The sequence below is a fragment of the Mirounga leonina genome, unplaced genomic scaffold, assembly GCF_011800145.1.
Source record: "Mirounga leonina isolate KUSES-001 unplaced genomic scaffold, KU_Mleo_1.0 Mir_418, whole genome shotgun sequence".
In the NCBI taxonomy this organism is placed as follows: domain Eukaryota; kingdom Metazoa; phylum Chordata; class Mammalia; order Carnivora; family Phocidae; genus Mirounga; species Mirounga leonina.
Genome location: NW_023270739.1, coordinates 4,293,591 through 4,307,624, shown reverse-complemented (window position 1 = coordinate 4,307,624; position 14,034 = coordinate 4,293,591). Strand labels below are relative to the sequence as shown.

Genomic DNA, 14,034 nt, shown 5'->3' with positions numbered 1-14,034 from the left:
TTTCAAACGTCCTCTTGATTAAACACACACTGCACACAGATGTGATCATACAACACAGAATGTTGTGGAATCTGCTGCTTTTTTTCTTTCTCAACTATGAATGGCGGCATCTCCATGACAAGGCATGTAACAGATTGAATAGCTGCACTGCATTCCATGGGAGGGTATACTACACCTCAGTGGATTAATTCTCTACTGGCGGACATTAAAGTTCCTTCTCGTTTTTCACTCTTAAAAAAAAATACATCCTGTACAAATACAACTGAGTGCTTGTACAAGGATTTTAGTAGATTAAAATCTTGGAAGTGAAGTTTCTGGGTCAAAAGGAAAGGGCGCTTTATCATGTTGAAGGCTTTAGGCTGCAAGTAACAGAATTCCTACCTCAAAACGGGAGTTCATTATAATTTCACGTGATAAATGAGGCAGAGCAGTTCCAGGATCAGCTACTTTAGGGGTCAGACACATTCAGTGGCTTTAAGCTGTCTTTCTGCCCCGCCATCCCCAGTGCGTGCGTCGCACTACACGCCGTCATACAGCAGCAGAAAAGGAATCACGGCTTCGGTCCTTTTTTAAGGGTGAAGAAAACCGTTCCCAGGATCCCCTTGGCAGACTTCCCCTCCTCTCTCATTGGCCGGGATGATGTCATGTGCCCTTGCCTAATCCAATCACCGGCAAGTAAAAGGACCATTATGATTGGCTGAGTCCAGTGCAGGTTCAGCTGAATGACTGGGAAAGGAACGGTCTGGGGGCTGTGCTGGGGAGGATGAAGGGCAACCGGCTGCCTTGCTCTTTTTGGTGGATGTTGCCACACTGCGTCACGGAAATGCTGCCAGTCCACGCTCTCAGTGTACTTGTGGCATTGGAGAGTGCCCATGCCTCTGCCTGCATCAGCCAGGCTGGCCAATCACAGTAGTCTCAGAGGGGCCAAGGGGCGTCTTGTTGTTTATCCTGTGGTTCTTTTATCAGTGAGTTCGAGTGTCTTTTCTTCATGACTCGTAGTTCCTGTGGATTTCCCGATTACGTTCTTTGCGCCTCTTTTTAAGTAATCATAATCATCCTACAATAGTCATGGTTGATATTAAGTGCTTATTCCAGGCCTGGCATCTCATTGAATCTTCACAACAACCCTGTAAAGAAGGTATTAGTATTCTTGGGGCGCCTGGGTGGCTCTGTGGGTTAGGCATGGGACTCTTGATTTCGGCTGGGGTCATGATCTCGGGGTGGTGGGATCAAGCCTGGAGTTGGGACTTTGACTTTGACTCCCCACTCTGCTTCTCCCTCTGCTCCTCCCCCATTCACGCGCTCAGGCCCACTCTCACTCTCTATCAAGTAAATAAATAAAGTCTTTTAAAAAGAAGAAGGAGGTACCAGTGTCCCTGTTTTAGAGATGAGGGAAGTGAAACACGAGAAGTGAAGCAACTTGTGTACAGTTACTAAGGAACAGGGCTTCGATTTGAACTTGCTTGTGAACCTGGGTATGTGGTCCCACCCTGTGCTGCCATGCTGAGGGAATTGTTTCTTGCTGGTTCCTTAATTCATGGCTATATTTCTGGGAAGAGCCATTTGAGATTTGAGGTAAGTCTAGCTTGAAATTCCCAAATTATAAGAACATGGACCTAGAGTAGGGAAGAGGGGACTGCCCCTCCTGGCAGTGGGATCCTGGGGGAGTTTTGGGCCTGTTTTCTCCTTGGACTTTCTCCCTTCCTTCCTTCCTTCCTTCCTTCCTTCCTTCCTTCCTTCCTTCCTTCCTTTCTTCTTCTTCTTTTTTTTTTTTCCCCTTGCACTTTTTTCTTTAAAAAGAGATAAGATTTGTTTGATTTACATGCTTCTTGCTCTTCCACCAGGTGCAGTGACCAAGCATGCCCCACCCCTATCCTCACCCTCAAGGAACTCATCTCGCTCTTCAGCTGAGAACAAATGCTCTTTTAACCACTGTCTCAGTCTGTTGCGGATGCTATAAGAAACTACCATAGACTGAGTGGCTTAAACAACAGAAATTTATTTTCTCACAGGTCAGGAAGCTAGAAGGCCGGGATTAAGGTGCTGGCAGATTCAGTTTCTGATGGGAACTCTCTTCCTGGCTTGCAGATGGCTGCCTTCTCGTTGTGGCCTCATCTGACCTTTCCTCCCTGTGTGGGCAGGGAGAGAGGGAGAGCTCTCTGGCGTCTCTTCTAATAAAAACACTAACCCTGGGATGCCTGGGTGGTTCAGTCAGGTAAGCGGCTGCCTTCGGCTGAGGTCATGATCCCAGGGTCCTGGGATCAAGTCCCACATCGGGCTCCCTGCTCCGTGGGAAGCCTGCTTCTCCCTCTGCGTGCAGCTCCCCCTGCTTGTACTCTCGCTCACTCTCTCTTGCCCATGCTCTCTCTCTCTCTCTCGCAAATGAATAAATAAAATCTTTAAAAAAAAAATAAAAACACTAACCCTATCAGACTATGGCCCCACCCTATGACCTCATTTAACCTTAATTACCTCCTTTGAGGCCCTATTTCCAAAGTCATAAAGGGGGTTAGGGCTTCAACATATGATTTTGGGGGGACACAAACATTCAGTGTATAAATTCTGACCCTTGCCCCCCCAAATTCATGTTCTTTTTTTTTTTTTTTAAAGATTTTATTTATTTATTTGAGAGAGAGAGAATGAGAGAGATTGGGGAGGGTCAGAGGGAGAAACAGACTCCCTGCCTAGCAGGGAGCCCGATGTGGGACTCGATCCTGGGACTCCAGGATCATGACCTGAGCCGAAGGCAGTCGCTTAACCAACTGAGCCACCCAGGTGCCCCCCAAATTCATGTTCTTATCAGATGCAAAATACATTCATTCCATCCCAACAGCCCCCAAAGTCTTAACTTGTTCGCATCAACTCTAAAGTCTATAAAGTCCCAAGTCTCATCTAAATATCTAAATCAGGTCTGGGTGAGACTGGAGGCAGATTCATCCGGAGTAAATTCCTCTCCAGCTGTGAACCTGTGAAACCAGACAGGTTATGTGCTCCCAAAAATCAATGGTGAGACAGGCAAAGAATAGACATTCCCATTCCAAAAGGGATCATTCAGAAAGAAGAGAGAAGTGACGGGCCCAAGCAAGTCTAAAACCCACTGGGGCAAATTCCATTTGATTTAAAGGCTTGAGAATCATCTTTGACTTGCTGTTTCTCCTTGCCCACCGGAGTACAGCACACCTCCCCACAGCTCTGCCAGTGGGTCACCCCCCCGCCCCCCCCACAGCTCTGAAAAGGAATTGGTGGCCCCATCAAGGCAGCTCTGATGATCTGTGACTCAGGGTCAAACTTCCCTTTTCTTGAAGGATAAAGCATGTTTGCCTCCAAGGAGCTCTATGGTCCAGTCCTGTAGAATCCAAGAAGTCCAGCAGCTTTCCTGCATTCTGTCATCCAGTTTTCTCTGTCCCCTCTGGTTCTAATTGGTAGTGTTTCTGCTGCTATAATCCCATCTCTATTTCTGACTTTTGCTGATAGCTGAGTTGATATGTGGTCCATACCCATACTCATCTCCTTGTCAAATGGTTGTTCAGCCACATCCTTAGTGTTCTCTTCAGGACACATGTCCTCATTTTTTTGCGATAAGGATAGGCTGAGCATTTTCCAGTTCTTCAAGTTCTGATTCCTTTTGTTTAACAATTCCTTCTTCAGTTCATCTCTTTTCTCTCAAGTTTTACTCTAAGCAGTAAGGAGGACGCATGCCACACATTCCATACTTTGCTTAGAAATCTCTGCTGGGGCGCCTGGGTGGCTCAGTCGTTAAGCGTCTGCCTTCGGCTCAGGTCATGATCCCAGGGTCCTGGGATCGAGCCCCGCATCGGGCTCCCTGCTCAGCTGGGAGTCTGCTTCTCCCTCTCCCACTTCCCCTGCTTGTGTTCCTGCTCTCGCTGTGTCTCTCTCTAAATAAATAAAATCTTTAAAAAAAATTAAAAAAAAGAAATCTCTACTTCGGGGCACCTGGGTAGCTCAGTCATTAAGCATCTGCCTTCAGCTCCCACTCCCCCTGCTTGTGTTCCCTCTCTCGCTGTGTCTCTCTCTGTCAAATAAATAAAACCTTTAAAAAGAAAAAAAAAGAAATTTCCTCTGCTTAGGGGCCCCTGGGTAGCTCAGTTGGTTAAGTGTCCGACTCTTGGTTTCGGCTCAGGCCATGATCTCAGGGTCGTGGGATGGAGTCCTGTGTCGAGCCCTGTGACGGGCTCCATGTTGAATGTGGAGTCTGCTTCAGATTCTCTCTGTCCCTCTCCCTCTCTCTCTGCCCCGCCCCCCACTTGTGCTTGCTCTCTCGGTCTCAAATAAACGATTAAAGCTCTTAAAAAAAAAAAGAAATCTCCTCTGCTAAATAACCAAAGTCAGACGCTTAACCGACTGAGCCACCCGGGCACCCCAGCTTGGCACATTGTTAACAAGGCTGTCCGATGCCCATCTCCCCACGCCCTTTGAACCCAGGCTCCAGGATCACTATGCGGCCTTGAATAACTTTCCTGGCCTCTTGGAGTACTATTTTCCTGCCTGGCGGGGTTGTGGTGAAACTTAAATAAATAGCGTTAATGATGACTCGTTTTCATGTAGGACAAAGCCAGACACAGAGCTGCTTTTTTGTTCAAAACCTCCTGTGACGGGGCACCTGGGTGGCTCAGTCGTTAAGTGTCTGCCTTTGGCTCAGGTCATGATCCCAGGGTCCTGGAATCGAGCCCCACATCGGGCTCCCTTCTTCGCGGGAAGCCTGCTTCTCCCTCTCCCACTCCCCCAGCTTGTGTTCCCTCTCTCGCTGTCTCTCTCTCTGTCAAATAAATAAATAAAATCTTTATAAAAAAAAAACACACTCCTGTGACTTCTCTTCTTACTTAGGGGGAAGCCACAGTCCTTGCCCCACAGACGAGACCATATGTATGGTCTTCCCTGCTAATTTCTCTGAGCTGCCCATCCTCCACTCTCCCCACTGCCCACTCTGCTCTGTCCACACTGGCCTCCTTGCTCTTCCTCAAATACACCAATCAGTCTCTACCTCAGGATCTTTGCACTCACTGTTCCTTCTGCCTGAACACTTTTCACCACATGGCTTGCTCCTCCATCATTTCGATCTCTGTTCAAATGTCAAGAAGACCTTCCCTGAGTCCCCTATATAATTATAGCATCCTGTCACTCTATCACCTTATTTTTTCCTTCACTATATGTATCCTTCCTGTGTTCCATTATGCATTTATTTGTCATATCTCTCCTCCAACCAGAACAGACACTCTGAAAGAGGAGAGATTTTGTCACCTTTGTTAATTGCTAAATCCCCAGGGCCTAGAACATTGAAGGAATCCCTTAAGGGGTCGATGCACAGGTGGATGGATGGATGGGTCCACTGAAGCTCCTTTTTCTTCATGTTGTAGAGTGCCCCTGCCGCCTGGTTTCCTGGCTGGACGGTGAGCCCTTCAAGGGCAGGGATCTTGTTTCTGTCATGGCCGAGTCCCCTGCACCCAGAGCAGGACTTGGCCCAGCGGAAAAGCCACTCACATTTAATGACAGAATTGAGGGCATGGTTGTGCTTTGCCCACTTCCCCCAGCTCACCCAGGGCCACTGTCTGGCAGACTCTCTGGTTTTCCTCTCCAGACGGTGTGCTTTATACTTTACCTGCCCTTCCATCCAGGCATCTGGCACTTAGCAAGTGCTCTGTAGTTTGTTTTCTGGGATGGGCATGGCCGGGCAAAGCCAGATCTGGTACCAGACTACGCAGCTGTTTGGGTGGTCTGTGCCCTTCCTGTCGTTAGCAAGGATCACTGGAGCTACCAGCAGAAGGCCCTTCGATCAGGGGGAGGTAAGCCCAGTATCTGGTGCACGGTGGGCACCCAGGAAATGTGGGTTTCCTTCCCTTGCTGCCACCTGACCCTCTAGCTTTCTCCTAGCTGTGGGCCAGGCCTGACCCCTGTTGGCAGCCTCGGAGTGGGTTGGGGCCTGGGCTTCCCCATCATAGCTGGGCAGATTGCAGGATGCCACAGGGAATTGGGGGGTTCAGATCAGTCTCAGTGCACATGTTTCTGGACAGGTGTCCTGTAAGAATTGTCCCTTCTCTCCCAAGCTACCCAAGAAACCTTCATTCTCCTTCACATCCAGCTCAAGGAGCACCTCCTGCAGAGCCTTCCCTGGCTTCCCCCAATGGGCGCACCTCTCCTTCCTCTCAGGCCCCAGGCCCTTTGCACCCACTACTAGCCTGCACCACAGCTGGTGGCTTACCTGTCTTTTCCCTCCCGCTGGACCAGGAGTTCCTGGAGGGCGGGGCTGGGCCTGAGCTACCAATTCGTTTTGTATCTCCCCTGCCCCCATGCCTAGCACTGAGTAGGAAGGTCATGGATGTTGGTTGGAGTGGATTATACCCTGGCTTTCTGGGGCTATCTCTGCCCTTGGCACAGAGGAGACTAACTCAATACATTACGGGAGTCAGAAAAATCTTCCCAAAGGAGGGGGGGATGGTGGTTTCCTCTGCATCCTGGGCCCCCATAAGACCTGGGCCTCCAGCTTGGTGTTACTTTGTATTATTGAGAATTTTAGCAGTGGTTGTACTCTTACTGGGAAGGGGGTGTCTGAAGGCCTGAGGCATATGCATCTCTACTGGGCATCCCTAGTTTATTATGGCCGATCTTGCACATGGTGGTACTCTTTCTTTAAGCATCACTAGGACCCAGCCCCTTGGGGCAGCCCTACCAACTTCTACCAGCCTGGCAGCATTGCTTATGAGATGAAATCTATTTGCCAGCCCTGGCCTAGGGCCTTTACACTCAAGAGAAGGACTCTAGCATGGTCAATAATAGACCCTAGAACAGGACATTGGAAGAAGCATAATATTTTCACACAGAGAAGTCTTCCCCCCTGAATCGCCCCACAGACACATCTGCGTTTTCTGGGCCCCACGAGTATTCACAAACACCAAGCGCAGGCTCAGGTGCCTAGGAAGGTTACCGAGCAGTTCCACCTCTACTGTGCCTTTCAGGAGGGAGAGCGACAGTATTTTTACTGGTATAAAATCAGTAGTTCCAGGCCGGGCCTCCGCGTGCTGGCTGAGCCTCACTTTCCTCGTCTCTCAAAATGTGGGTCCCAGAACGGCCCAGCCCCAGGGTCATTGGTCAGGATCAGATAAAATGGGGGAGATGACAGGGATTTCATAAACAATTGGATGCAGCCTGTCAGAAGGCCCTCTCTCCCTGACGCCAATGAGCCAACTCCTATTCACCCTTCAAAACCCAGTTCAAATGTGGTCCTCTTTGTTTCCCAAATGTTTCCACTTTATTGTACCTCATCCCAGCCTCTGTTTGCCACAAAAGTCTGGTTTGGAGTGGAGGTGCCGGGATATTCTTTCCAGGTCTCTAAGTAGGTTAGAAGAGCTGTGTAGAGGGTGGGCACCCTGGCCTTCTCACCTGTATATAATGGGCATATAGCAGATATTGAATTGAATGCCCAGCATAGGAATTCTGATCCAAAAGTCACCACTTGCTAAGTATCCCAGGCCCTGGAATGAGTGCCTTCTCTGTAGTAATCCTGTCGGTAGGTGCTGTCTGTAATCTCCACCGTACAAAGCAGGGAACTGCAAATCAGGGCGGGCAGAGTAGCCTGCTCTGGGATTTGAACCCTCTCCATAGTGCATGCACACAGCGATGCTGCTGCTTTGGGATTTTGGTGGTCGGAGAGGAGGATTCACACTGGGCCGGGTGAGGAACCTTCTACCTAGCGCCCGGGGCAGGGAATGTTTTTTTCCTTGGCTTTGGATTCAGACTTCAGAATTACCTCTTGGGATGGATATGGGCACTGCTTGTTGCTCTTAAGTCTGTTCAGACTGCATGGGAACACTGCTCTCTGACCACCGTGGTCTTCTGAGAGAGCTACAGGCTGAGCCGGGCTTCGGGAAGATAACAGGCCAACTGCCCCCACACGGCGTGAGCCGGTGCAGGGAACCGTGATCAGCCGAAATTAAAGCGAGTCATCAAGAGGCTCTACGTGGGGCAGGGCAGGGTCTGATTTGAGGGCTCGAGAGCCTATCCCTTCCCCGTGATGGCCTCAGGGAGGTGGGGGGCAGTGAGGAGGCTGGTCCGCTTGTCTGGGCACAGGAAACACTCCCAAGTGGTGGGGAGGGGTGGGGGCTGGATTCTGACCTGGGTCAGAGTGACAGGGCTTGGTGGTCGTGACCCTGTGGTGCTGGTTGTCTAGGCCTGTGGGGGTCTGGCCCCCTCTCACCGGTCCCCTGCCCTTGCTGGGCCACACTGCATGGTGATAGGTACACCCTTGTCTCTCCCACCAGGTGAGCTTCCCTTGCAGGGCCAGGACTGGGTCTCAGCCGTCGGTGGCTCCCCAGGCTCCCAGGAAATAGAATGAATTGAGCATATGATGGTCCCATCGAAGGGAAGGGGAGAGACTCTGTGGAGGGTCTAGGCTTCGAAGGAGGGATAGAGTTTCCTTTAGAGGATGACGGCACAGGTAGAAGGAACCACAAGGGCAAAAGCCAGGAGACAGGAAGGCCACCACAGCCCGTTCTGGCTGGAGGCCCAGAGGAGCGTGTGGTTGTGAGGGGGATGAGCCCTTGTGTCCCAGACAGGGAAGCCTAGGATAGAGAGACCAAACAAAAGGTGTGCCTGGCAAGGCCCAGGGAGCCCAGGGCCATCACCGCCTGCCTCCTGCAGGAGAACAGGGTCCTAGTTGTGTCCATCCCGGGACACACTTGCAGGTTTTGGCAAGAGGGAGGAGCAGGGTTGGATGACGCGTGTTCCCGGGGTGGTTGGACTGTCGCCCCACCCCAGGTGCTCTGCCCATGTGTCTCCTGAGTGCTCACGACAGCGGTGAGGCAGGGGCCACCATCAGCCCCATTTTCCCCATCAGGAGACCGAGGCCCAAAGTCACAGTCGCACGCAAGCGTAAGTGGTAGCATTCCCACCCAGGTCTGTCGGAGTCCCGAGCCCTGGCCCTCGGGCCCAGCGGGCAAGCAGATGTTAGTGGGCACGTGGCGATGGCCCAGGCCCTGGTGTGAAGAGCACTGTTCTGGGAGCCTGAAGACTCAGTGTGGCTTCACCCCTCCCTGGGAAGGACACACGGGAAGAACGAGATTTGGGGAACTGAGCTCCCCTGATCCCACGCTTGTTATCTCTAGAGCCTCACAGCTGCCCTTCCAGGCGGGGCTTGTCAGCTGACAAGCTGCACAGAGGAGGAAAGTGAGGCCCAGAGCAACGCAATGGCCACATGGCGTCTCACAACTCTTGAGTGTGGCCGAGGACACGGTGTGTGGTCTGATGGGGCTGTTTGCCTGCTCACTGGTCAAGTGATCTTGGGAAAGAAACTTCATACCTTGTGCCTCACTGTCCTCATCTGTAAAATGGGTTAGTGACCCCTACCCTTCTTACGAGACAGGATTGTGAGGACGTGGTTGATGCAGATGGAAATAAAGAACAAGGAAGCGGGCCGCCTGGGTGGCTCAGTCGATGAAGTGTCTGCCTTCGGCTCAGGTCATGAGCCCAGGATCCTGGGATCGAGCCCCGAATCGGGCTCCCTGCTTAGTAGGGAGCCTGCTTCTCCCTCTTTTCCCTGCTCATGCTCTCTCTCATTGTCTCTCTCTCAAATAAATAAAATCTTAAAAAAAAAAAAAAAAAGAACAAGGAAGTAAGGAAGTCCGGGAAGGTATTAATTTGACACACTTGCTCCCTCCCCAAAGTAGCTGGGTGTTTTTCACACCTTTTTACATCTTGGTGCGCCTGCTTGTATCTGCACTCTAGCCCTCTGCTGATGGAGCTCCCCCCTTCCCAGCACAGCCCGCAGTCCTCTCTCCGGGACCATTTGGTGGGGGAGAGAGTGATCATGGAAGGGACCCGTGAGTAGCCTGGACAGAAAGTGCTGGCTTGAGATCAGGCAGCTTCCAGCCCCCTTCCCACTAGGGGGTGGGAGCCCCAGGCTCAGGTTCTGACCCAGGGGAAGGCCCACATCCCTTCTGGGCTGCCACTGGGTGGGACAAGCTGACCTCCAATGGGCCTTCTAGTCCATACATGGTGCCGAGGAAGCCGGGTGGGCTGTCTAGATCTGGCCAGGAGCTCCCGGTGCCCGGGGGGGGCTTGCCCTAAAGGTACCTGAACTCTAGCTGCTCTGCCTGAGCCTCCCTTCTCCTTAAGCAGTTTTCACTCCCTGCCTCTTGAGCAGGCTCCCTGCACGTGTTTGGTACCATTCACTTGCTGTGCATCAGCAGGCCAGTCCTCAGGCTTGCTGAGCCTCTGTCTTCCTCATCCAGAACATGGGAAATTCCCTCCATCTTGCCAGATTGGGGCCCACACTATGCTACCTGGTCTGGTATGGGCCATGCGGGCTCCCAGGTGTGTGAGGGCTGCGCGGAAGGGCTGTTGGTGGTAAATGAGCGTGGCCTGGGTTCAAATCCTTGCTCGGGTGCCTATGTGCCAGCTCATGCCTGGGGCTCCCTGAGCTTATTTCCACCTTGGTAAAAATGGAGACAAAATGACACCTGCCTCGTGACATTGTTGAAAGATTCAAAGAGATTCTTACACAAAGTGCCCAGCCCAGTGTCTGGTGCTACCTTGGAACTGTAATCATCGGCATCATTTTGCATCCTCTGTATCTCTTCTCCTTGGGCTGAGTTTGCTGGTAAAACCAGGTTTTCTCCTTGAACTTGGGGTGTCTGGTGCAGAATGGCCGCCCGAGCCATGTGTGAGAAAAGGCAGGTGGCCTCCAGGCATCCCCCTGCCCATCAGAGGCCCCGCACAACACCGGAGTCCAGCGGGGCGTGGGTGTGGAGGGCAGGAGCTGCGTGGCTGGGTTCAGAAGGTCTTTGTAGGCTGTGAGATGGGCACCTGTGAAAGGGGATGAGTGTGGGAATGAGAGCACACAGTGGGGTGGGGACTGTGACCAGCCACCAGCCCCTGCTGACTAACTGATAGACTGCTCTCTCCCCCAGAGACTGATGGAGAGGCAGAGACGGAAGGCGGACATCGAGAAGGGGCTGCAGTTCATTCAGTGAGTGTGGGGCAGGCTGGGCAGGCTGGGCATGGTGGGTCCTCTGATGCCAATGCCCGAGGCCCGCCCAGGCCTCCCCAGCTCCCCTTTTCTTCTCGCTAAGCCTTTGCTGCTCAGGCTCCCATGTGTGCTGGGGAGTGAGGAGGTGGGATGTGCTAGGAAGGGGCCAGGGGAGGGGGTGTAGATCTGTGAACCACCCCCCACCCCCCATGCACACACATTCCCTGACCCTGGTTACCCTTCAGTCCTGCTCCGTATACCATTTTACCCTCGCCTTCCACATACACTGGCACACTTCCTGTTAATTCTTCTGCTGGCCTGTGAACATCTTATAACCAGTCAATCAATAAATTAGTTTCTACTTATTAAGCACATCTCTCAGGCTCTGTGTTGGGCCCTTCACATCCATCATCTTCTTAATCCTCACAACAGCCTCGTGAAGTAGGTGGCCTTATTTCCATTTTGCTAAGGCTCAGAGAGGTTAAGAAACTTGTTTATGGTCACACAGCTATAACGTGATAGGATTCTAATCCAGGTCTGGCTGACCCCAAATCCCCATTTCTTTCCATTATTTGCCCCTCAGTACCCACATGCCATATTTGGGTTTTGTTTTGTTTTGTTTTTTCTTTATACACAAAGTATTTTTACTAACTTTTTTCTTTTATTTTTCTTACGTAGATCCCCAGAGGCACATTTATCATGACACTACTGAAGTGTTAGCTGCAGGACCCCTTACTTGCTCGGGTCCTTTCCGAAGCCATGGAAGGTGCCCTGAGCAATTCTTTGTTTCTAATTTTGTGGGGTTTTTTTCTTAAATGGGAATCCCCACAAAACTAGGATTTACAGCTACATACCCTCATATAAACTCTCCAGTTTTGTTTCTCACAGAGATGCGTAAAACACGACCTGCCTCTTCCCCACAGACTGGGCCCCTTGTCACGCACGCGGTGTCCGCGTGGCTCTGTTCGAGTGCGTGTCGACATTCACACACTGTCCTTGCGCAGCTTGCTCAGGCCGCCATGAGAACTGTGGTCCACTTTTCACTCCTCTCTGAGCCGGTCTCCTCCCATCTGGGGGAGAGCTTTGATTTGGCGGCACTGCTCAAGATTTATAAGAGGCCAGTCTGATGAACAAAGTGAACCTTGCAAATACTGTCTCTCATAAGAATTATGTCTTTAACTTAAGTCACTGATTTCTTAAGTCCCTGCGAAATGAATTCAGCCCCTTCCCTCAGAGTCATTGTGCTTGGGGTAAATGGTAGCTCATTGTTCTCCTTCCCCTTTCCAGAGGGGAGTTCCAAGAAGGTTTAGCAATAGGACAGCCTCCTAGGAACCCATACGGTAGTCTCCTAAGGGATTGCTTTACAAGATAACACAATAGGACCTGCTTCTTTTAAAATTAACTGTGTTTTCATATATAGCCTTTGTGCACTAAGCATTTATTAGGCACCTCTGGGCATAGAGCACTGTAGGACCATAAAGTGGTTTGCACAGGTGGGGTGGCGCTGGCTTGTGTGGAGCCTTGAACACCAGGATGAGGTGACCTTTAGGTCAGGGTGTGACCTACTGGACAGGGAGCTGGTGCTGGAGGTGGGAGGTCAGGAGGCAGGGTAGTGATGGGCCCTGGCTGGGGAGTACAGGGAACAGTGATGGGCCCTGGTCCCTGACGGTGGAGAGGCAAGTGAGCAGGATGTGAGCCCCGCTGTCACAATTAGGGACACCCTCTCCCCCACACACAGGGGCCCTCGGCATCTCCTCTCACCACTTCTCACTCACTGGCTCAGGCTGATCTTTCTTGCCCAGATGTTGGCGGCAGCTCCGGGCAACAGAAAGAGCCCCAGCCCTGCACTGTGGCCCTGGTGCTGCCGCCGACCTGCTGGGTGACCTTGAACAAGTCACTGCCCCCTCCGAGTGTCTGTTTTCCCCTTTGTGATGTGGAGGACCAGGAGACTGCCCTTCTAGCTCAGCTATTTAGCCTGACCGATGTGCCTCCGTTCTCCTGGGCTGGTGTTTTCTTCTATACTGAGCTGGCATTTTGTTGGCCCCCACAGAGGAGAGGGTGCCCACAGCCCCATCTGCTTTGTGGAGGCTGGCACGAAGGGTCAGGCTCTGAGCGTACCTGGCATTGGCTGGGGTCCTGCGTGTTTTGCGGGAAGGGATGGGAGAAGGGGGACCTGAGGTGGACTCTCGGTGCTGCCTGGGGCGCCTGCATTTGCAGGTTTGGTATGTTGAGCTGTGGTCATTCCCAGAGAACTGGTTTCTTGGGAAGAGGACAGCCAGCTGGAGCTGGAGCCGGCCTGTTCTTTCTCAGCATCTGCACCTGGGAAAGCCTGGCCGTCGCCCTGGGGCAAACACAAGGCCTTGCTCCAACCCTTCCATCAGAAGTAGAAGACCAACATGGTGTTGGTTTAGGGAGAAAAAAACCTGTTGTCCCCTTAAACATGGTGTTGGTTTAGGGAGAAAAAACTGCTGTCCCCTTATTCCAATCTGCAAAGTGACATCTGAGGTCCAAGCTAGATAAGTCCATTCCTGGCATGATCTGTGGCCTTTGGCTTGGGCTCCTGGGGCCTCCATGAGTCTGAGACCCCTGGGCTCACCCAGACTTCGTACCCCTCTCCTTTTCCTGCTAGGTCGACACTACCCCTAAAGCAAGAAGAATATGAGGTGAGTGTCAGCTGCTGGGCTGGGGGAAGGTGAAGGAGAAGGGCAGAGGTGTCCGGGGGGTGGGGTGTAGAGGCCAGGTGCCAGGCCTTGGGCTGCATGAAGACCCCTGAGCCCCCTCTGCACTCTGCCCCCTCGCAGGCCTTTCTGCTCAAGCTGGTGCAGAACCTGTTTGCTGAGGGCAATGACCTGTTCCGGGAGAAGGACTATAAGCAGGCCCTGGTGCAGTACATGGAGGGGCTGAACGTGGCCGACTATGCCGCCTCCGACCAGGTGGCCCTACCCCAGGAGCTGCTGTGCAAACTGCATGTCAACCGGGCCGCCTGCTACTTCACCATGGTGAGCCCGACACCCTCCCTTCCTCTCCTCTACCCCCTGGGCCCTGACCACCACTTT

The 14,034-nt window shown here is 52.1% G+C and overlaps 1 protein-coding gene across 8 annotated transcripts in view; it reads left to right on the top strand.

The window, feature by feature from the left end:
- Nucleotides 1-14,034, top strand: part of ZC3H7B (zinc finger CCCH-type containing 7B) — a 57,187-nt gene that overhangs the window by 12,184 nt on the left and 30,969 nt on the right. For 7 of the 8 annotated variants that reach the window (XM_034987431.1, XM_034987432.1, XM_034987427.1 and 4 more), the window contains exons 2-4: nt 10,920-10,978; nt 13,608-13,641; nt 13,780-13,977. In XM_034987431.1, coding sequence (XP_034843322.1) covers nt 10,920-10,978; nt 13,608-13,641; nt 13,780-13,977 — 291 coding nt within the window. Of the gene's footprint in view, nt 1-2,088; nt 2,216-10,919; nt 10,979-13,607; nt 13,642-13,779; nt 13,978-14,034 lie in introns of all 8 variants that reach the window. The other variant, XM_034987428.1, reaches the window with a different exon arrangement.